Source organism: Peromyscus leucopus, chromosome 4 (genome assembly GCF_004664715.2).
Source record: "Peromyscus leucopus breed LL Stock chromosome 4, UCI_PerLeu_2.1, whole genome shotgun sequence".
NCBI lineage: Eukaryota > Metazoa > Chordata > Mammalia > Rodentia > Cricetidae > Peromyscus > Peromyscus leucopus.
In genome coordinates, this window is record NC_051066.1 from 150,286,754 (window position 1) to 150,309,445 (window position 22,692).

Below are 22,692 nucleotides of genomic sequence, written 5' to 3' on the forward strand. Positions count from 1 at the left end.
CTTCCCTCTCCTCTCCTCCCCTCTCCTTCCCCCTCCTCTCCTCCCCTCCCCTCCCCCTCTCCCTTCCCCTCCCCTCTTCTCCTCTCCCCTCCCTTTCCCCCGCCCCCCACCCTTTCTTTGCCTCCTGTCTGCCAGCACGTTCTCTCCAGATTTCCTCCCCTCCTCTCCTTCATCTCCTCTAGTGCCATCTTTCTCCACTTTCTCTCCCTGCCTTCTTTTCCGTTCCCCTGGCTCTGCCCGGCCCCTCTCCCCCGCCTCCTCTCATACCCTCACCTCCTGGCTTCATCCTCAGCCCTGGTTCTCACTTCCTCCCTGGTTCTCACTGAGCCTCCTCTTTCCTCTGCCCTTCCTGGATCCCCCTCCTCACCATCTTCCTATCCTCAGTCTCCTGGCTCTTCACGGCCCCTACTCTCTGTCACCTGTCTCGTTCCTTCCCCTCCCCTCTGCCTTCTCCTCGTGCTTATTATCACTAATTCCTTTTTCCCACCTTTTACCTCCTCCCTCTTTCTCTTTGCTCAGCTCATCTGTCTCATGCTCCAGCTCCTCACCTCTCTTCCTACCACCTGTCACCTGCACCTTCCCTCCCTTCAGGGCTGCCCACTTCTCCAGCCTCTCACCTCCTTTTTCTTCTCCCTCATAGTCTTCGCCTGTGACCATCACTCGCCCTACCTGGCCCTCTATCCCCCTTGGACATGCCCCCCATCCCAAGGCCGGGCATCAACCCCGCCCAACCTGTGTAGGCCCCGCCCCCAGCACACAGACCACGCCCCCACCACAGCCCCGCCCCCGCAGGCCCCCCTCTCATCACGCCCCCACAGGGTCCCACCCTCACCCCTGGCCCCGCCCCCGGGCTGGCCCCCGCCCTTGGGGTCACAGGGTCGACCGACCGACGCACAGCAGACGTAGCGGCACCACCAGTCACGTGGTCACGTGACGCGCTCCAACATGGCGGCGCCGTGGGGCCGGGGCGTCTCTTCCTGACAGGGCGGCGCGCACGGACGCGGCCGGTGCCGGCCGGGACGCCTGACCCCTCAGCCTCGCTCCCCTGCTCGCTCGCGCCGCCGGCTCGCGGGGCCGCCGCCCCCGCCGGCCGGGGCCATGCAGGAAAGCCAGACCAAGAGCATGTTCGTGTCCCGGGCCCTGGAGAAGATCCTAGCTGACAAGGAGGTGAAGCGGCCCCAGCACTCCCAGCTGCGTAGGGCCTGCCAGGTGGCGCTCGGTGAGTGAGCCGCCCCGGCCTGGCCCGCGCCGGCCTCCCCACGCCGGCCGTTACCCCCCGGGCCCCCGGGCCTCCTGGCCTCTGCTTCCCCCCAACCCGAGTCCCATTCTCCCGGCTCCTTCCGCCTCCTGCCCCCGGGGGAGCTGCTGTTGGGGCGGCCGGGACTGGCCCAAGGTCACCTAGCAACTTGGTGACAGCCAGAGCTGGTTCTCCAGCCTCCTTGCCTAGGGCCTTGCCACGACTTCTTGTCCCGTTTCCTGGTTCCTCCCCTCAACCATCTCAAGTCTTCAGAAGCCTTTGCTCTTTAAGTTTTCCCTTTACCTGGACTGTTCTGGTTGGGGTTCTCCCACGTAAGCGAGCAGAGCAGGTGACAGAGCTGCCCAGGTGGTGCTGAGGAACCCCAGAGGCTTGGTTTGGAAATGTCCCACTGGAGAACACTTGGGCTCTGAGAGCTCTTCACCTCGAAGGCATGTAGGGTGATCTGTGTTCCAGGCATTGGACAGTGTGCAAGACATCTATTCATTTTAGGGCGGGTCCCTAAAATAAAGGTTCTGCCCAGCAAAGATACTTGTCTGATTTGTTCAATGCGGTACCCTGTGCACCCACGACAGTGCTTGGCATACAGTAGTTACTCGGTAAATATTTGCTTGTTGAATGGATCCATGGATTATGGAAAGAGAGATGTCTCTAGCTTCTAACTAGGTAAAAGCTTGGTAGTTGACACCAACATCAGTCTCCTAGCTTTTAGGTACTTATCAAGTGCTGGTGTACCAGGCACTGAGGACATGGCTGTGAAGGAGAAATGGAGTCCTTGCTTACTCCTGTAGATCTTACATTCTGGTAGAGCAGATCAAACAATACTAATAAATACTGTTGTGAGAATAAGAGAGTAAGAAGTGACACCGAGGACCCGAGGTCGGCTTTAGATCGGATGATTAGGAAAGTAGTCCTTCTCGAGAACGTGATGTTAGAGCCCAGTTCTGAAAGGCAAGATGTGTCTACCATGTGGAGTTTCAAGAGGAAAAAGATGTGGGCGGGGGAGCACCAGAACATTTGGCCAAATCTATCTTCCTGCTAATTCACCACCCTAATGCCTATGCAATTCCATGTTGGGATCCTTTTTTTTTTTTTTTTTTTGGTTTTTAGAGACAGGGTTTCTTTGTGTAACAGCCTTGGCTGTCCTGGATCTCGCTCTGTAGACCAGGCTGGTCTCCAACTTACAGAGACCCGCTTGCTTCTGCCCTCCCCCCCCCCCCCAGTGCTGGGATTAAAGGCATGCACAGTCACTGCCTGGTCCCCTGTTGGGATCTTTTTAGAGGGACTGTTTTCCTAACAAATTGAATAAATAGAAAGGCAGATTTTCTGTTACAGTCACATTTCTCCATTTGGTACAAGGAGAGAGTTCACTTGAGACCTCGGAATGGACTTGTGAGCTTTGCACTTCCCTGTGGAAGGTCCAGGCCGTGTGTGGGAAGCATTTGAGAACCCGTAGGGCCATAAAGTGTTGTTGGTAGGAGGTGCTGGCTGCCTGTGTAATCCAGAAGCAGCTAATCTTATGAAATTTGGGGTCTGTGGAAGGGATTTACTGAGACCTAAAGTTTTAAATCTTTTCTGCTTTGAAAACCAGGCCTGAGAGTTGGGTTTTATTTTATCAGGAATGTAGGGTAAGCATTAGAAAAGCAGCTTGTGAGTTAGGCATGAGCCTCAGGTTGAAACTGCCTGGACTCCATTCTTGCCATAGTTTTAATTTATTGTTCAGAAATTTTAACATCAAATATCACATTGCTAAGAACCTATTTATAAAATTATTGGGTGACCATAACATTGATAGATTATTAGATATTCTTGGATCATGTTTTTTTTGAGAAGTTCAGAATTTTCCAACTCTGTAGAAATGCACATTTGAATTATTGTACATGTGTGTGTCCATATGTGGGCATGCATACATGCATGCACACTACATACACACATGTATGTAAAAAATGGCCTCAACAGGAAGTAACTTGACTCTAGGTTATATGAAATTGGAGGGATGGCATGTTGTTACCAGGGATTAGGGAGCTCACACAGGCCTGGTTTAAGGGAGCCATCATTTAAGAGAATAGCCGTGTACATAGTTAGTGAAAAGACTTGCTTTTATTTCTGAACAGTAAAAACATCACAGAGTACGTGGTGTTCCTTCACTTTGTATCTTGAGGCCTTGTCTTGGGTCTGAGTAATCCCACTTAAGAAGAGAAATGTGTTCAGCATGAGTGTGAGGACCAGCTCCCAGAACCCACGTACAGACAAGCCAGTCAAGTGCGGTGGCTGCCTATAGCACAAGCACTTGGGAGGTAGATCTAGAGGGTGCTTGGGGCAAGCTGGTTAGCTAGCTAGCTGAATTGGAAAGCTCTGGTTCAGTGGGAGACACTGCCTGGTTCAGTGGAGAGTGATCAAGAAAGACATCCAACCTCAGCTTTGGGCCTCCGTGCACACAGGCGTAGACACACATGCACACATGAGTACACACGTGACCATGCATACCATGAATGTGTACCACATATATGCACAAAAAAGAGGAAGAAATAAGGAAAAATGGCTGAAGCGAGAAAGTGGGTAAAAAGTATAATGTGTTTTATTTATTATTTATTTTTTTAAAGCAGGATTTTTTCTCTTGCTTTGCTTTTTTTTCTAATGATTTATTTTTATTTTATATGCATTGATGTTTTGCTTGTTTATATGTCTGTGTGAGGGTGTTGGATCTCTTAGAACTGGAGTTAAAGAACAGACAGTTGTGAGCCACCATGTGGGTGCTGGGAATTGAAACCTTGGTCCTCTGGAAGAACAGGCAGTGCTCTTAACCACAGAACTCTCTTTCCAACCCCCAAAAGTATAATGTGTTTTAAAGATAATGGGTAGATTGTCATTAATTATGGTATGAACTGTAAGTGACCAATAAAAGCTGAAGTGCTTGGATGATAAAGAGTCCTTACCAGGAACTGTTTCTGTGACAGGTTTCTGCCAGTTACAGCAGAGTGGGGGGAATGGGGGGACTGTGTTAGGGCTTCAGGGCTGTAGCTCATGTCTGAGAAGCTCTGAGCCTTTTGGGATTCAAGACCTTCCGGGTTCAAATCACCTGCCTTTACTTGCTGTGTTTATACTTAATTTTACATGTTTGTCAGGGTTACCGTTAAGATGAAATTAGGCCAGGTGGTGGTGGTGCACACCTTTAATCCCAACACTTGGGAGGCAGAGCCAGGCGGATCTCTGTGAGTTCGAGGCCAGCCTGCTCTACAGAGCGAGATCCAGGACAGGCACCAAAGCTACATAGAGAAACTTTGTCTCAAAAAACAAGAAAAAAAAAAGATGAAGTTAGTTGGGCCCTCAGCAGATGCTTGCTGCCATGATTGTTACCACAGAATCTGTAAGCACCCTAATTTGGTGCTTTTAACCTTGGTTAGGTCTTTTAGGAGTTACTTACTGATTTTCTTGTTTGTAGATAAAATAAATCAGAGTGTAATTATGGGACTAGAGAGTTGGCTTTAGCAGTTAGGATTGTTAGGAGTGCTACTGCCTTTGCAGAAGACCTGGGTTCTATTCCCAGTACATACATGGTGGCTCACAACAGTCTATAACTCCAGTACTAAGGAATCTAACACCCTCTTCTCGCCTCTGTGGGCATTAGACATACACATGGTGTATATATATGCACATGTAGACAAATAAAATAAGAATAAATAAATCCTTTCTAAAAAGTGTGATTACATGACAGAAAGGCTGTGCTTGTTATGGCGCTGACTTGCTAAGTGCAGTGAAGACAGGAGTTGTATCTTGTAAAAGTGGGGATGATCAGGGTGGAAGAGGAGTGACCTCAGTGACTCATCTCTCTAAATATCAATGCATACATAGATGGTGGTGTCCTTCTAACTCTGTCAGGAGAAAGAGTATTCTTCACCCAAAGACACTGTTGCTCTCGCCCCTTCAATGAAGCCTGGATTTGCATTAATAATCTCCAACCTTTCAACCCTCAGTTGGGGGATTTGATTCCATACTTAAAATCTTCCTTTTATAATTGTCTTACTTAAGGCCCATCTTTCTCAGTGATGCCTCTTTATATTTCTGTTCTTAAATTGTATGGAGTTTGGAAACTTGACCAAAAAAAAAAATAAATAAATCTTAAGTGTTTTTAAATTAAATATGGAAAGATTTGTCTACAGTTTAACTGGATCATCTAATGATCCTCTCTTCTCTCTCTCTCTCTCTCTCTCTCTCTCTCTCTCTCTCTCTTTCTGTGTGTTTATGAGATAGAGTATTTAATAATTTAATATGCAGAAAGTACTATGAAAGGGTCAAAGTGTTCTGTAATTGCTGTCATGCTCAGTCATCATAAAAATCTAAGAACAAACATGTATCTATTTTTCATATAAAACTGATTCTGTAGTTACATGTATTTAAAAACAGTTTTACACTCTGGTGACATTTCAGTGAAGAAATTGTTTTCTATAGCTTAACTCTAAGATCCGTTTGAAAGCTATGGTCAAAAAGATTTTTTTTCTTTTTTGTTTTTGTTTTTTTGAGACAGGGTTTCTCCGTGTAGTTCTGGCTGTCCTATAACTTGCTCTATAGGCCAGTCTGGCCTCACAGAGATCTGCCTACCTCTGCCTCCTGAGTGCTGGGATTAAAGATGTTCACCATCACTGTCCAACAAATGATCGTTTCTTTCTGCAGCATTTTACTCTTTGTTTTGCTGGGAGGTGGTTTCATATGAACACTGAGCTAGCTTTTTCTGATTCTTGATGTCTGCATTAGCAACACTGAGCTCTGTCCTACAGATCCTGGAGTGGTGACTGTCTTGGGGTACCCATGCAGTGGGAAACAGAGGAGAGTAGTTTACCCACAATTGTAGAGTGGGTAGGAAAGGAGGCTGCAACTCCCCTTTATCTAACCTGTGGAGGATGAAGTCCAGTCCCAGCATGCTGCTCTCTCTGCTTGATAGCGGAGTTTAGAGCCTTGTGGGTCACGGTGGCCACTAAGCTAATTGAGTGGCACACTGCAGGTGAAAGGAGGTGTGGGTGGGAGGTGGGGACATCGGAAGCACAAGCAAGGCTTTCTCCAGGCTTAGCTGTACTGTGAGAGGATGAAGAGGTGGCTGGCTCATGGGTGGGGTTTGTTGGTTTTTTGGTTGAGCTTGTTTAAATGTTATTCAGAAGAGAGACAGTTACAAGATGTATTTATAAGCCCTAGTTGTGCATGAATAGTCAGCATTTAGGCCTAGAGAGTTTGTTCAGTTCAGAGTGTTTGTCTAGCATGTGTGAAGTCCTGTTCACAGTACAAAAATCCCTCAAAGCAAAAATGTCTTGTCACTGTTAGGAAGAACCTTAAGTGTGAAATTTGAAAAATGTTAAAAATACTGCTACTTGCCCAATATGGCACATACCTGTAATCCCAGCATTCTGGAAGCTGAGGCAGGAAGATCATGAGTTGGAAGCCATGCTCTGCTATCTATTGAGATTCTGTCTCGGAAATGACACATTTGATTAGGCATCGGGGTGTACACATGTAATTCCAAAACTCAAAAGCCAGACAAGAGATTGCTGTAGTTTGAGGCCAACTTGATTTACAGAATAAGTTCTGCACAAGCCAAGGTTCTATGGCAAAACTTTTATCTCAAAATCCAAAAATAAATAGAGTAATTAATTGAAATACTGTCCAGAATAAAGTCTTCAATTTTAGTAAATTCTGGTGTTTGTATTAGGAATTTTGTTTGCAGGCGATACACTTAATAAAAACTGAACTGGAAGCTGGGCGGTGGTGGTGCATTTCTTTAATCCCGGTACTTGAGTGTTAGAGGGAGGTGGATCTTTGAGTTTGAGTCCAGCCTGTCTACAGAGAGAGTTCCAGGACAGCCAAGGCTACACAGATAAACTTTGTCTTGAAAAGCCAAAAACTGAACAGGCAAGACTTATGACCTCTGCAGATTGCTCTTTAAAACAAACAGGGCTGGAGAGATGGCTCAGGGGTTAAGAGCACTGGCTGCTCCTCCAGAGGTCCTGAGTTCAATTCCCAGCAACCACATGGTAGCTCATAACCATCTGTAGTGAGATCCAGTTTCCTCTTCCGGCATGCAAGCAGAACACTGTACACATAATAAATAAATAAATAAATAAATAAATAAATAAATAAATAAATAAATAAATAAATAAATATTTTTAGACCATAACAAACAAAAAACCAAACTAGGCAGTGCATGCCCTTAATCTTAACACTCAGGAGACAGGCAGACTGTGGCCAGTCTAGTCTACAGAGCAAGTTCCAGGATAGCCAGGGCTATACAGAGGAACCTTGTCTTGAAAAACAAACAAAAAAACTTAAAAAAAAAACAAAAAAAAACCAAGATTAAAAAACAAAACAATAGGGATTGGATTGATGGCTCATTGGTTAAGACCACAGACTATAAGAGAGAGGACCTGGGTTTGACCCCCAACACCTGCATGGTGGCTCACAGCCATTTGTAACTCCAGTCCCAGGGGATCCAACACGCTGTCTGGCTTCTCAGGACTTTGCACACACATGATGCACAGACATGCAGGCAAAACACCCATATACACAAAATAATAAAATAACTTAAAAAATACAAATCTCCATTTTTAAAAATAGATTTGTTTTGTTTTTAGCGTGTTTGCACATGCATGTGTATAAGTACCCGTGAAAGTTAGAAGAGAATACCAGCTAGATACCCTGGAAGAAGAGTTACAGGTGCTTGTCATGGGTGCTGGGAACCAACCTCAGGTCCTCTGCAGAAGCAGACCATGCTCTTAAGTACTGAGCCATCTCTCCAGCTTCCTGTAGATTCCTCTTTGTTGAAAAGTTTTGTAGTGTTTCCAGGAGGGAGCTCACCTTACAGCAGCAGCAGCTCAACATTGTGTTGTGTTGATAATTGACATGTATATCATGATTGGTGAGAAAGGCTGACCCTTTGCCTATAGTCCTATGGCCCAGAGTAACTAATCTAGCTTCTTGATGCCTTGTTTTTGAGATGATGAGAATACCTACTGACCCGGCTTAAGTGAGCTAGCATCACTAGTGCCGTGAGCAGGGGCACAGGCTGAAACGGGTGATGACCTATTGCTTCTCAAGCTTGTGTGGCCAAGGAAGAGGACCTGGTGCTCACTTCTGCCACTGAGTTGGTCTGTGGAGCTCAGGACTGACTGGCTGTGTACTTGTAAATCTTGGGAGGGTGGAAGCAGTGCCGGGGCAAACAGCAAGCCTGTTCCTTATGGAGAAGAGCAGGCCTGTGAAAACGTGTGCTTCATCCCAAGATGCGGAGTTTTGAATAGCTCAGAGCTTGGTTTCCTTATCACGGCCCTCTGCCGGCGCAAGGGACCCACCAGGAGACTGCTTGGCTTTCTTTCCAGTGAGGTTACCTTAGAAAATAGTTTTATATTTGCTCATTCACTCTTGGACTCTTCCTGCCAGGGTAGTTTTGGTTAGTGTGGCATTCTAGGTTTTACGGTGAGTGGGGAGAACAGGCTTTCTGTGGTGGGATGCAGAAGCTTTCCCCTCAGGGCTAGGGAGCTGTCCATGCATATCTGTTGCTGTTTGTTTTGTTTTTGTCTGTTATCCAGACCAATCTGACTCTCCTTCAGAGGGATGTCTTGGGTGTCACAGCTGGGATCATGATGCCAGAGGAGCAAAATAAACAAGGACTGTGCTCTGATGCAGCCAAAGTCACACCCTCTGGAATCTGTGGGTGAGGCCTGTCGTGAGGACCTCCAGCTCTTCCTTCCTGGGCAGAGGAGGTGGAGTGTGCAGAGGGAGCTAGAGCAGAGACAGGTGAGAAGCACAGGGCAGATGCAGAGAAAAATTCTGGGAGCATGGGCTTGGTAAGTCAGGTGCTGAGGGAGGCCAGTCAGGTGGGGACTGGAAGCATGGCTATCAGGTTGGAGACGTGGTCACCGATGGCCTCTTGAGCGGTTTGCGGGGAGTGCTGCAGGTGAGATCCACACTGGCATGGTCAGAAGTGAGAATGGGAGGTGAGGAGACAACCAGTGAGTGCAGGCTGTGTTTAGGTTGCTCTCAGAAGGAGGGGTGTGTGGCCTGTTCAAGGTTTTTCTTTCTTTGGTTTTGAAGCAGTCTTGCTGTTGGAGTGGTGGTTGGCCTGGTACTGGTGACAGTTCTTCCTCAGCCTCCCGAATGCCGAATGCCGGGATTATAGGCGTGCTGGCATGCACAGCTTTAGTTTTCTTTCCTTAAGGTAGAAGACACTTGGAATTTTCTAAATGTCATTGAAAAGGATCCACTGAGGGAGAGGTTAAATTTACACAGGTGTTGAGCACACACAATGCCTGCTTCTGTCTGCTGTACGTTCTCTTGGGCACTGCAGACGGTGGCTTGCCGTGGGGTTTCTGCTCTGATGGGGAAGCAGGGCTACAGGACACATAGTGTGTCAAGGGTGGTCAGTACCCTGAGGAAGATGAGAAGAGGAAAGCAGAGTGACATGTAAAGGGTTAGGGAGATGCAGAGTAGGGTGGTACCAGGTGGCAGTTAATGATGCTCAAAGACCTCTTTAGAGTGGTGACATGTGAGCCTGGGACTGAAGGGAGCCATGGGATATAGTTGGGGGTGGAGGATGCCATCCAGGGTTGTGGATGGGGAGACCAAGGGTTGACTGGGCTTAGATCATAGAGGCTTGATAGCCATAAGGATTTTGCACTTCCCTCAAGCTGTGGGAGAGAGGTGAGCAAATGAGAGCCATTGGCTGCACTCTGTGTGAGCCACTTCCCACATGGCTTACCTCCTCGCTGCAGCAAGCAGCTTCTGGAAGGAAGAGTTCGTTTCCGTTCACAGTTTGATGGACCGTGCATTGATCAGTTTCAGGAGCTTGAGGCCCTGATCACATGTCTGCATTCAGGGAGCAGTGAGCAGTGGCTGCTGATACTCAGCTTCCTCTCTCTCTCTCTCTTCTCCACCCAGGACTCCAGTCTGTAGAAAGGTGCTGCCCACAGTTAAGTGGGTCCTCCTACCTCAGCAGCCTAATCTAGGCAGTCTCTCACAAGCATGGCCAAAGGCTTGTCTACTAGGTGATTCTAGATCCCGTCAAGTTGACAGTATTAACTGTCACACACTCTAGGATAGCCCGTCGGGTGGCTGTGTGGAGAAAAGCTATGGAGTGGGAGAGAGCAAAGGGAAAAGTCTGAAGCAGAACAGTAAGGCAGTTAAGTGTGGTGGTGACAGGAGCCTTATGGTGAGAAATGGTCAGAGTAGTCCTGAGAACATGAAGTCCCCAAGCAAGTAGGTAGGCATGGGTTCCCCCCATGTCCCCTCCCCCGACACAAGAGGATCAGAGGGTGGGCACAGGCACGTTCCTTTGTAGGCTTGCTAACAGGAAGTTGAGGGAGTCTCCTTGTGATAACTTCTGACTTCTCTGTGAAGGAGAGGCTGCTACACCAGCTGTGAGGGAAGGATGTTATGATGCTAGTTAGTGGGAGAGACTGAGAACAAAGTATGGTCCTCATGGTACAGGAATAGGACAGGAGGAACATACTATTGGTATTCAGGCTTGCTATGAGGCTGGGCATGGCAACATCTTAGACCTGCCTGTTGTTGGATGTCTGCAGAGGTGGAGACAGGTCACCAGAGGATGGGATTGTGCCAGAAATTGAGACCAGAGGTCAGAAGTCATGGCTGCTGAGTGCCTCTCGTTCTGACAGCAGTCCTGCTGAAGGCTCCACCTGGAAAATGCAGAAAATGAATGCTGAAGTCAGTCATGGGAAGGGCTGCAGGACAGAGGAAAGTCCTTTGGGAGCATTTGAGTAGGACTAGGTGAAAGGAGAGGAGGTCATGCACAGAGGCTAGCAAGGAGCTGCACGTGACCCAGTTCCATACAGGGCCAAGAGTCAGAGTGTGACCAGCCATTGTAGGTGGATTTGGGATGGAGGAGCAGGTGGTTGACAGACACTTGAAGGGGGACAGGGCTGATAAGATAGCAGGGATATGTGGCTGTCCTGTTAGAAGAGGTGCTCTGGGGTCTGAGGACATTGGCCTATGATGGCCTTGTTGGGCAGGGTTGGATGTGAGGGTTGTGATGTCACTGTAGGGAAGGAGAGGGTGAGCTGCTGCCAGGTTTCTGGTGAATGGGGGTGTTGTTTCGTAGGTAATGGCAACACCCAGAGAGGATCTCCGGGGAAATCCGTGACTCTAGCTGCAGCTGCCCTTGCCCAGGCCTCTCTCCCCTCTTTGCAACCTGCTCATTTATTGCTGCTAGCTACCACTTTGGCAGGAGTGCAGTGCTATTAGCATATGGAGTAGTGAAGTGCAAGGGTGAGTCCCCCCAGCTGCCCCTCTCCCCGTCATCCTCCCTGTCCTCCTCTTAAGTGGGTGGTGTGTGTCCCCTGGATTAGGTGGCCTGCTAAGAGGTCCTCACTGAGAGGACTGTGGGCTTCACACGTGTCACACTGGCTGATGAATGGACCTTGTTCTGCCACCCAGGGTTGCAGAGTACACAGCACTGTTGCTAGTGCCAGGTCAGTGTGGCCAGCAGCTGTCCTGAGTCTTCTCTTCTTTCAAGGCACTAGAGATTGTGCATTCCCACTGGCTTTTGGTTTAAGATAAGAGCTAAAGAAGTGACACTGGCCACCTGCTGTGTGCCTGCTCTGTCCCTGTCACATTATGGCAAGACTTCTTTCCTGGGGTTGTTCATACAGTTAGCTGCACCCATGTCCTCTTACAGTCTCTGGGGTCTGGGGCTGCTGCTTGTCATCTGAAGTTTTTAAGTAGGAAGTCAAGCTTCAGGAAGTTTGATGACCCATCTGGTACCACTCAGCTGACAGGTGTCTGTCCATGCCGGGCTTGGAACTTGGCTGTGTTTGAATCTCATACTAACAGGCTGTCAGTGAGGTTCTACCCCGCACTTGCCCTGGTTCCTTATTCTCCCTCTTTTTAGTGAGAAAACAGTTACATTCTCTACATCTACCCAGAGCTCATCTCAGCCAGAACCATGGTATGGAATATCCAAGGCCTGTCTCAGTCAGAACCATAGTATATCCAGGGCCCACCTCTCAACTGGAACCATGGTATATCCAGGGCCAATCTCTCAGCTGAAACCATAGTACATTCAGGGCCCATCAATCATCTGGAACCGTGGTATATCTAGGGCCCATCAATCATTTGGAACTATGGTATATCCAGGGCCCATCAATCATTTGGAACTATGGTATATCCAGGGTCCAACTCTCAGCCAGAACTATGATACATCTGGGGCCCATCAATCAACTGGAACTATGGACACCAGAGCTGTTTTTTTGACATGTCCAGCCTGTGACAAAGGCTGTGGTGGCCTATTTGCTGATGCTTCTCTGCCTAGATGATTTGCGAATGGGCCGAGCTCACTGACTGGCCTGTGTGATTAGCTCTTGGCTAATCTTAGCTTCTGTCCTGCCTTCCTCTTTACACTCATGGCCAGTGTAAGCTGCCCCACGGTAGGCAGGCTCAGGAGCTTCCTCCTTCTAGGAAGGTATTGTACTGTCTGTGCCATGCTGTGCCCTTGTGCCCAGTGGACAGGATTTCAGGGTGTTTTTTGTTTTTGTTTTTGTTTTTCCAACAGAAGTAGTTTACGAAGTGTAACAATTCCTAATTTTTTGTTTGTTTGTTTTTTTGAGACAAGATTTCTCTGTATAGCTTTTAGCTTTGGAGCCTATCCTGGAACTTGCTCTGTAGACCAGGCTGGCCTGGAACTCACAGAGATCCGCCTGCCTCTGCCTCCCGAGTGCTGGGATTAAAGGCGTGTGCCACCACTGCCCAGCCAATTCCTAATTCTTAATACTTAAGGGAAAATTAAAAGTCTGTGAATGTGGGATTTGCGTCTGAGATTTGCTTTGTTTTTTGTTGTTTTGTTTTGAGTCAGGGTCTCTGTACCTAGCCCTGGCTGTCCTGGAAGTCTCTGTGTAGACTAGGCTGGCTACAGATTCACAGAGATCCACTTACCTCTGCCTCCCAAATGCTGAGTTAAAGGTGTGCACCACCCTGTCCGGCCATCTCAGATTTCTTGAACTCTCTGGTAGCAGTAGCTCCTGGGAGAGGCCTCCTGTTTCTCCATGCTGCTGCTGCGGACTGTGTGCCAGTGCTGCTTGCTTTGTATGGAAGGCCATAGGCTTCCCTAGCACTCTAGGCACACCAGAGTGTACTTTTACCTTGGTTCTGATGGGAAAGGTGATTGGGAGATTCCATAGCTGGGTTGTAAACCAGCTCCCTGTTGGAAGAGCTGCCAGAGTGGGGAAGGCAAGCGCCTGTGTTTTTCCTTTGTGGTTTGTGTTAGTGAAAACAAAACTACATTTATGTTCTGCTTATAGTGTAAAGATTAATTCTCTGTGCATACTTTGAAAGCTAGGGACACATGAGCTTATGAACACAGGCTCTCTAGACGCATTTCCTGGATTCATCCCAGCTCTACCTGGAAAGTTCCCTGGCTCTTGTTTCCTGATCTTTATAGAGTCTGACCTTGGTTTCTGGCCTGCTTCACTTGTTGCTCATCAGCTAAACCATGTTAAACTTGAGCAGAGCCTGCTCAATTGCTGGCTGCATTAAAAAAAAAAATTGTTATTTATTCTTTGTGTCTTTCACATCATGCATCTCTATCCCATTCATTTCCTCATCCCTTCATATCTTCCCTCTGCCCTTAGAACCTCCCCCCAAAATAAAATAAAATAAAATTTAAGAGAAAAAAAAGAAAAAGAAAAAAAGGAAAAATCAATCTCGTCATGGAAGCTATAGTGTGACAGAGTGAGTCACACAGTAAAGCCTCCTATCCATATATCTTTACTTGCACATGTTTATTGCAGAGTCATTGGTCTGGTCGAGGTCTTCTTTCTGCTACACTATCGATGTTGGCCCTCACTGGGACTCCTCATGGTTATCCTGTTATTGCCCTGTGTTGTGGAGATCCTGCAGCTTTGGGTCTGCAGGACCCATCCCTTCCGTGCTCCAGCAGATCACAAATTTGGTGGATGTTGGGGTTAGGCCAACTCATAACCCTGGTTCTGGCCTGGGTAATTGCACGGTTGGCCAGCCCCCCAGCTCTCCCTTGTCCTCACCATCAGGGTAAGCTTTCTTGCATTGCCCTGGCTAATTTCACAGGGGCGGGGGCAGTTCTCCCACTTTTAAGTCCTCAGGGTTGGTTCTCCCACACCTACACCTTCAGGGCCAGGTCCACTGTGTTGCCCAGGCTTGCTGTAGGAGTGCTGCAGCTGATGACACCTCTCTGGATCTACAACCTCAGGGCCAACTCTCCCACCTGCCTCAGGCATTGATGGGCAGGGTTAGGAGAGGGCTTCTCTCCCCTACTCATGGCTGGCTGTGTTCTTTAAAGCCATCTTTCCCACCTACAGGTGTTTTTCTGTAGCCAGTAAAGTACTGTTTTTGAGCTTTCCCTATTCCTTGAAAGAGAAATTGTAAACAGGTAGCCTCATGGCCAGGGCAGCCAGTAGATCAGTCTTATCTGGGCACAGTGTTTATAGAATAGCACAAGTTACTTTGAGTTCCAATCTGAACTTCCCTGTAAATTCTGGATTTTACAGGAAATGGTACCACTGGATGTACTGCTGCTCTCCTGTCCCTAAGATTTTATCCCCTACTTCTCTTTTGACACTTCCTGCCTGGCCTATGTAGGCCTTCAAGTGTGTAGTCCTGAATTTAGTCTTGTTGCTTTTGGTTCCTCACATAGACAGTAAATGGCTGTACTGGTGAGATTTGTGGATCACTAACTGGCATCAGTGGCATTCAAACACAGATGGTTGGAGACCTGGGGACCACCTGCATCCAGTGTGGGCTTGGCTTCATCAGATGCTTCTGACTGAGCCCTAAGAGTGCTGCTCATGACCAGAAGGAAACCTTACATTTGAGTTGGCAGCAGAGTGTTTCTGATGTCTCTCACAAAGCCATTGGGTTACATAAACTGATGGAAGCTAGATCCTGTAGGCCAATCTTGTAGCCTTCTGTCAGAGGCAGGGCCCCCACTCTTAGGAGATTCATGTCCTCTAATGACAGGGTCCATGTTGCACAGTTCCTTTCACAAACCCAAGCATCATAGGCCTTGTGGCTTGATATTAGTCATTTGGGCAGTTCTCTGATGTTTTCATAGGCATGCAGTCGGGATGTGCATGCCAACCAGAAGGTTAGACATTACCACTTCTTCAGTCCAGTTTCTTGATTTTTCCAAGCAAATGAAACTTAAAACTTCCTGAACTGTGTTTTGGTGCTATTAGGATGGTCCGTGCCCTCATCCAGACTGCTGGCTCTCAAGAGAATATGTAGAAAGGCTTTGGTGTCCTTCCGTCTATCCATCCTTCTGTCCCTCCCTCCCTCCCTCTCTCCCTCTCTCTCCCTCACCTGCTTTGATACTACCTGGGCCTGGGGGCCTAACCTGTAGGAGTACACGCAGTAGGTTGGTGGGTAAAGTCGGGAATATTTAGATAGTATATTCTCTTGTTTTCATGGTACCAACCTAAAAAAGTGTTTAGGTCATAGAAACTGGGGGAGGGGGGAAGGAGGGAGTTAGAATGATGGTTCAGCGTCTTAGCGCTCTGGATGTTCTTCTAGAGGACCTGGGTTTGATTCCCACCACCCACATGGTGACTCACAACAGTCTGTAACTCCAGTTACAGGGGATTTGTTTCCCTCTTCTGGCCATTTTAGGTATCAAGCATGCATGTGCCCAGACACACATGTGTTCAAAACACTCATACACACAAAAGAAAAGAAAAAAAATAGAATAGGGGCCAAGGTGAAGACTCATCAGGTGATGGTGCTTGCTGCCACACCTGATGATCTAAGTTCAATCCCTGAGACCCACTTGGTAGAAGTCGTGAACAGACAACTAATAGTTGTTCTCTGATCTTCACATACACACTGTTGCCCTTCCTCCAACTAACTAAATAAATGTAATTTAAATAGAACAAAACATCACCAGTCCACTATTTAGATAACTTCCAATATTTGCCTTACTTGTTTCAGTCTTAGCCTGTTTCTAGTCTCCTGTGTATTGTTTTTGCATAGTTGAATGTTTTGTGTTAACTATTTTACCATATACCTGCTATGCAGAGAAGGTAGATTGTAGACCACAGAGGCAAGACCTGGGTTCAAACTCTGACTCCCCCAGTTTTGTTTCTGGATTTTTTTTTTTAAAGATTTATTTATTTATTATGTACACAGAAGAGGGTGCCAGATTTCGTTACAGGTGGTTGTGAGCCACCATGTGGTTGCTGGGAATTGAACTCAGGACCTCTGGAAGAGCAGTTGGTGCTCTTAACCTCTGAGCCATCTCTCCAGCCCTGTTTCTGGATTTTTGAGACAGGGTTTCTCTGTGTAGCTTTGTGCCTTTCCTGGAACTCACTTTGGAGACCAGGCTGGCCTCGAACTCACAGAGACCCGCCTGGCTCTGCCTCCCAAGTGCTGGGATTAAAGGCGTGCGCCACCACCGCCCAGCCCTCAAGTTCTTAATGTGGAGAAATTCTCTATTCTCATGATGTCTGAGTTTCCTCGTTGAAATCATTCATTCTCATTGGAGGGAGTTTGCTCAGGAATGAGTGGAGTTCAGGACTGTGGGGGAACATGCTAGTACCTGCCAGTAGCACTCAACAGGCTGAGGCAGGAGGATCCTGGGTTCCCAGTTAACCTTGGCTGCACAGAAAGACCTTATCACAGAGCACAGCACAGCACTGCAGTAGAGGGAGTGCTGCTGTCATCTAGGGGTAGAGGTGTGCACAGGATGGCTCCAGAGTGTCACTAATGCCCACCCACAGGGCCCTTTGGTGTTAAGTCAACTCATGCCTGGCACAGTAACTCCCGTGGGCCGGCAGTTGCTGCTGTGATAGGTCCTTGCTTCACTTTATAGCATGTTTGAGTGTTCTATAGTCTCATAGATACTCTTTCTAGTGGTTTCCGGATGACTGTAGCAAACCTTTCTTTCCTGTAAGTGTTGCATGCTCCTAATATTCTTTTTCTTCTTCCACCAGATGAAATTAAAGCAGAAATAGAAAAGCAGAGGTAAGCAGCAGTGCTTCCTCCTTTTGGGAGTACAGCAAGTGGCAGCCATGGGAACCCCTTTCCTTGCATGTTTACTGTTACATTTAAAGGGGCAGCGCACACTCTGCTAGCACAGTCCTCACACAGTGGAACCCCGGTCTGGGCAGGTGGCTGGCCCAGTGCTTGTGTAATGGAGGGATGGTGAAAGAAGGTCAAGTCGATGCCTTTAGCCTTCTCTTGGGAAGGAGATAGAAGCCTTGTCCTGCGTGTTGAGGGGCAGCTGGCCCTATTGCCTGCTCCACGTCTTGATGGCGGGAGCCAGCCAGTCAGAGTTTAGAAACTTGACCCTGGCGGCTGCAGCAGAGTCAGTCCAGGACGCCAGTGAGTCCATTTGTAAGCCAGAGCTCTTGCTCTCTGCACATGACATCCTGGGGGTTTCTTTCTCAAGTTACATGTAGTCAGCTTGTAGCCACATCACTCTGGACAGAGCTTGCAGCACTTTTAACTAAGCGCTTACAAGCAAAATGGGAGAATAGAGTGAGGGAGAGAGAAGCGAGCTTTTTTTCCTTTCTTTTTTTTTTTTTTTCATTTTTTCTCTCCACCCTTTCCTGCTTTTCCAGGCTTGGCGCTGCAGCTCCGCCAAAGGCAAACTTCATTGAAGCCGACAAGTATTTCCTTCCATTCGAGCTGGCCTGCCAGTCCAAGTCCCCCCGGGTGGTCAGCACATCCCTGGATTGCTTGCAGGTACCACATGTAAACTTGGTGCGAGGGGCCCTTCAGGGCAGCAGGCTCTCCCTTACCCACAGCCATACTGCTCTGGCACTGAGAATGCCCTTGGAGGTGGTGGCACAAGAGCGTTCGAATTTTCCTTTGTGAAGATCTCATGTTGGTGGGAAGGGGTGGATCTGTGCTCCTTCACTACAATACACATTTTCCTCAGAAGTATATTATTTGTAGGTTGATTGTGTTTGATATACAGTGCCCCCAGCCTCATTGTTGATGGCATTAACGTGTACTCTCAGGTGTAGAAACAGACACACCTGATTATTTGTGGTAGTTCTGATCTACAGTTTCTCTGAGCATGAACTACCCAGCCCTAAGAAATGCAGGCCTAGGTTCTCCAGGTCTCCAGTTTGGGCTCCCTGATGCGTATATAACATCATTTTCTGTGTGTTTCTATTTAAAGACATCTCTTAATATGTATGGTTGGCTCATTAACATTGACTTTACAGCCAGCAGCATTAGGAACACGCTTGAACCAAGTTTACCTAACACTGCAGTTCTGAGGCAGCCCTGGCTTCCATGCTCCTAAACTCGGGGAAGCATTTTCTCACACACTAGGGGGCATTCTAAAGAGCATAAAGGGTTGCTTAGAGAGTGTCTTAAGAGGTCTGTGAAGCCTCACACAGCCCCACGTTTCTTGAGGAAGGATGTTGTCATTGATTGCTTCTGTCTGCCAAGGCAGAGAACTGCAGAGTGGCAGGGCAGCCACATTTTTGGCATCCTCAGTCTAATATTTACTCCATTAATCTCTTTTCTTTAATACGCATACACTTTAGAATTGATGACAGGTTTTTTTTCTCTTTTTCACAAAAGCAGTTCTTCCAAATGAAAAACCATTTCTTTCATTCCAGATCATTCTGTACAGATTGTCCTATGTGCAGCATCTAATGAGCCAAGAACTCTTCAATGGCAGACACAGTCCTGCTTCTCTCCTAAAATAGTTGATGGCTGTGAATGTTTTCCCAGGAAATTTGATATGTTTAATTTTAGTTGTTTCCTCCCCATGACAAGATTTGATTGGGAGCTGGTCCTCATGCCTAACACATTGATGTCCGGAGAATAATAGCTCACACCCTTCACTGAGCTATCACCCTCCCCACCCACTCCCGGGTACCTCATTTCCATCACCTTGATTAGGCTATAGGAACTCCCTGAGGTGTCTATTTTCATTTTTGTTTAGAGTCAAGAAATCTGAGGCTTAGGTAATAAAGTGGCCAGCCCAGCTCAGGGTCTCCTGTCCTATAAGTAATGGGCTTGTTGGGTATGTAGAACTTCCTAATCCCACACTTAAGATCTTATCTGAAAGCTAACTCTGGTCTGTTGTCTGCTTTTGTGAATAGTTTTGTTGGAACAGAGTTGTCTCAGCTTAGGCTGTGGTAATTGAGTCCTACAGAACACCAGGCCCTCTCTCATAGCTCTGGAGGGTGGGCAGTCTAGTTTCAAGGCCTTAGCTGATTTGGTAAGGACTCTGGCTCAACTTGTAGATTGCCATATTCTCACTGTGCCCTAGTGTGTTAGAGTACCAGCTAGCTCTTGTAGCCTGAAGTCTGTTTAGCTCCCAAAGGCCCAACCTCCTAATGGTCACTGGGTTCTAGGGCTTAAGAATATGGATCTGGGGGACAGAACTCGCAGTCATAGAAACAGAGAGATGTGTGTTTATTTGCTTCTCTGAGGCTGCCTTCCCACCATTGTAGTGTTGGTGAGTAGTTGTCGTAGAGACCACCTGACTTGTATGCTCTACTTGTATGCTCAGTAGAGTACCTGGTTCTCTGAAGAGATGGCTGACCTTTTTTTTTCAGGACAGGGTTTCTCTATGTAGCCTTGGCTGTCTTGGAACTCACTCTGTAGACCAGGCTGGCCTCAAACTCAGAGATCCTCCTGGTTCTGCCTCCTCGGTGCTGGGACTAAAGTTGTGCACTGCCACTCCTGGCAGCCTTGGTCTTAACTCTCACCCCGTGACCTGGCCTTTTCAGGGATGGCAGTAGTGTTTTCCTGGTTTCTGTATGCATGATATTAAACACCTTGGCATTTGTTGCCCTCCAGCTCACTAGGAGTCTTGAGGCTTAAGGTGTGTGCTTCTGCTTTTGAATGGAATTCTTTGGAGTTTAATAGGTACACTAGGGTCTCTGTGTACATTAGTACAAGGCCTAAAGTGCACTACCCTTTTTATGACTTCAGGAAGTGGATGGGCTCCCTGGGAGACTGAATGGAAAAGGAGCTCACCCTCTGCTGCCTTGCTAAGCCTGCCTGACTGGAATTTCCTGGCAGTTGAGGAAACTCCTGTCCTGGAAACCGAAGGCCACAATCTAGGGGTGAAGTCTGGTTTCGAGAGAAGTGAAGCAGCTGAAGTCACCTACACTGCGCGGTTTGCTTTGTGATGAGCACAGTTGGCACAGACGCTCCTCTCTGATGGAGAAGCCTAGAGACTTCCCTGCTGCAGTTTCTGCAGCACCAGGAGGCCTGTGCTCCTTTCCTTAGCACTTGGTCGCCCACACTGCCACAGGGCAGGGCCTGTCTTGCCTAAGCTAATGTTTTCCTGGTTGTATATTCATTTTTTGGAATATATTTCAGTTTACTTTAGCTTAAAATTAACATTATGTATACTGTTACTAAACTTTGTTCATTATAAACATATAAAAATAGAATTTTTAAAAGGTCAAGATAAAAATTAAACACCAGTCATGTGTAGAGGCAGAGAAAGGTGGAGTTGTGTGAGGCAGAGGCCAGGTAGGACTGACTACACAGTGAGACCCTTTCTCAAAAGCAACAACAGTGGGGCCAGAGAGACAGCTCGGTGGTTAAGAGCTCTTCCAGAGGACCCAGGTTCAAGTCCCAGCACCTATATGGTAGCTCAAACTTTCTGTAACTCCAGTTCCAGGGGATCTGATGGCGACTTTTGGCCTCCACAGGTAGCAGGCATGTACATGGTGCACAGACATACATGTAGGCAAAGCACTCATACACATAAAAAATAATAATAAATGCTTTTTTTTTTTTCAAGACAGGGTTTCTCTGTGTAGCGCTGGCTGTCCTGAAACTCGCTTTGTAGCCCAGGCTGGCCTCAAACTCACAGAGATCCGCCTGCCTCTGCCTCCTGAGTGCTGGAGTTAAAGGTGCCGCTGCCGCCGCCGCCACCACCACCACCACCACCACCACCACCACCAGCACCACCAGCACCACCAGCACCACCAGCACCACCACCACCACCACCACCACCACCAGCACCACCAGCACCAGCACCAGCATCACCAGCACCACCAGCACCAGCACCAGCAGCACCATCACCACCATCACCAGCACCACCACCACCACCACCACCACCACCACCACCACCACCAGCACCACCAGCACCAGCACCACCAGCACCAGCACCACCACCACCAGCACCAGCACCTGGTTTAAGCCACTCTTAGTCTTTTTGTGCTTACTGAATGAAGGCACTTTGTAGCTAGAGGTGGAGAAAGCCACTCAGAAATGTTGCGAGCTTCTGCAGGGTGGCCACCGTCCAGCACTCTGGTGGTTGCTCTGTGGGCGACCTCAGGAACACTTGTCTACCTGTGTAGGCAAAGGCAGGAAGCACAACTACATACAGAACAACAGCATGTTCACATCCTTACCAGCTCCCTGGAAGTACAGTGTGCCTTACAAGTCTGGGCCTTATGTCGGGTTGACCTTTAGAGTAACCTGGACAGTTGAGGGGGGGAAAAAAGATTCTGAGCTTCTGCCCCATAACGTCCAGTTCAGTAGGTCTGGGTTGAGCTCCAGGAGACTGCATTTTTATGGGCTCCTCTGGATGATTCTGAATCTCAGCCAGGTATAGAGCTCACCCTGACCTTTGTCTCACGGATCTCTCTCTGTGCCAAGGTCCAGGTCGAGTATAAGGTGGCACAGGAAGGTAGCTTCTGAAAGGCAGCTTATCCACTGGGAGATGGCTAAAGTTGTACTCAAACAGCTGTGCTTGCCTGGCTCCTGCTGCCATAGGAGCCAGAAGTTCAAGGCCATCATCCCTCCTGTCTTATCTAGCCAGGCAGAAACTTGTAACCTTGGCTTTTCCTTTGTGCAGAAACTCATCGCATATGGGCACATCACTGGCAACGCCCCTGACAGTGGAGCTCCCGGGAAGCGGCTGATCGACAGGATCGTTGAAACCATTTGCAATTGTTTTCAAGGCCCTCAGACGGATGAAGGGGTTCAGCTACAAATAATTAAGGTATTTCTGTTTGCATGGTCTGGGTTTGGGAATGTGGGCTTTTCATTTACCAAGTGTTGGTTGGGTGATGTTGAGCTGGCACAGAAGAGTGGAAGAGTTACTTAGAGCTTCTGTTAGCATCGTGATTTATGAGCATGCAACAAGCCCAGAGGACTAGGACCAGGTGGGTCCCCAGTAGACAATCCCGCCAACAATGCTGTAATCACCTGTGAACTCATTTGCTTAAGATTCTCTGGGGATTCAGGGTTCCAGCCAACCATTGCTCTGCAGGTCTGCATTGGTACTCTAACATCAGAACCCACTCCTGTCTCTCGTCTCCCCAGCTCGTCCCTGTTCCATGTTTACTGTCAGGAAGGGCTTGACGTGAGCTGCTACCACCAGTGTGTCAGGAAGTGAGCGAGATGGATGAAGGCATCCTTGTAGATCTTAGATCCCGAGTATCTCAGCTGAGTGGGAAACTGGGAACCTTCTGTGTATTAGTACT

General features: G+C 47.9%; 1 protein-coding gene across 3 annotated transcripts in view; it reads left to right on the plus strand.

Annotated features, from left to right (window-relative positions):
- The first annotated feature begins 922 nt into the window (after positions 1-922).
- Arfgef2 (ADP ribosylation factor guanine nucleotide exchange factor 2) overlaps positions 923-22,692 on the plus strand; it is an 81,994-nt gene continuing 60,224 nt past the window's right edge. For 2 of the 3 annotated variants that reach the window (XM_028868547.2, XM_028868550.2), the window contains exons 1-4: positions 924-1,219; positions 17,206-17,236; positions 17,836-17,959; positions 22,062-22,208. In XM_028868547.2, the coding sequence (XP_028724380.1) occupies positions 1,099-1,219; positions 17,206-17,236; positions 17,836-17,959; positions 22,062-22,208 (423 nt within the window). In that variant the 5' untranslated portion in view covers positions 924-1,098. Of the gene's footprint in view, positions 1,220-17,205; positions 17,237-17,835; positions 17,960-22,061; positions 22,209-22,692 lie in introns of all 3 variants that reach the window. The other variant, XM_028868549.2, reaches the window with a different exon arrangement.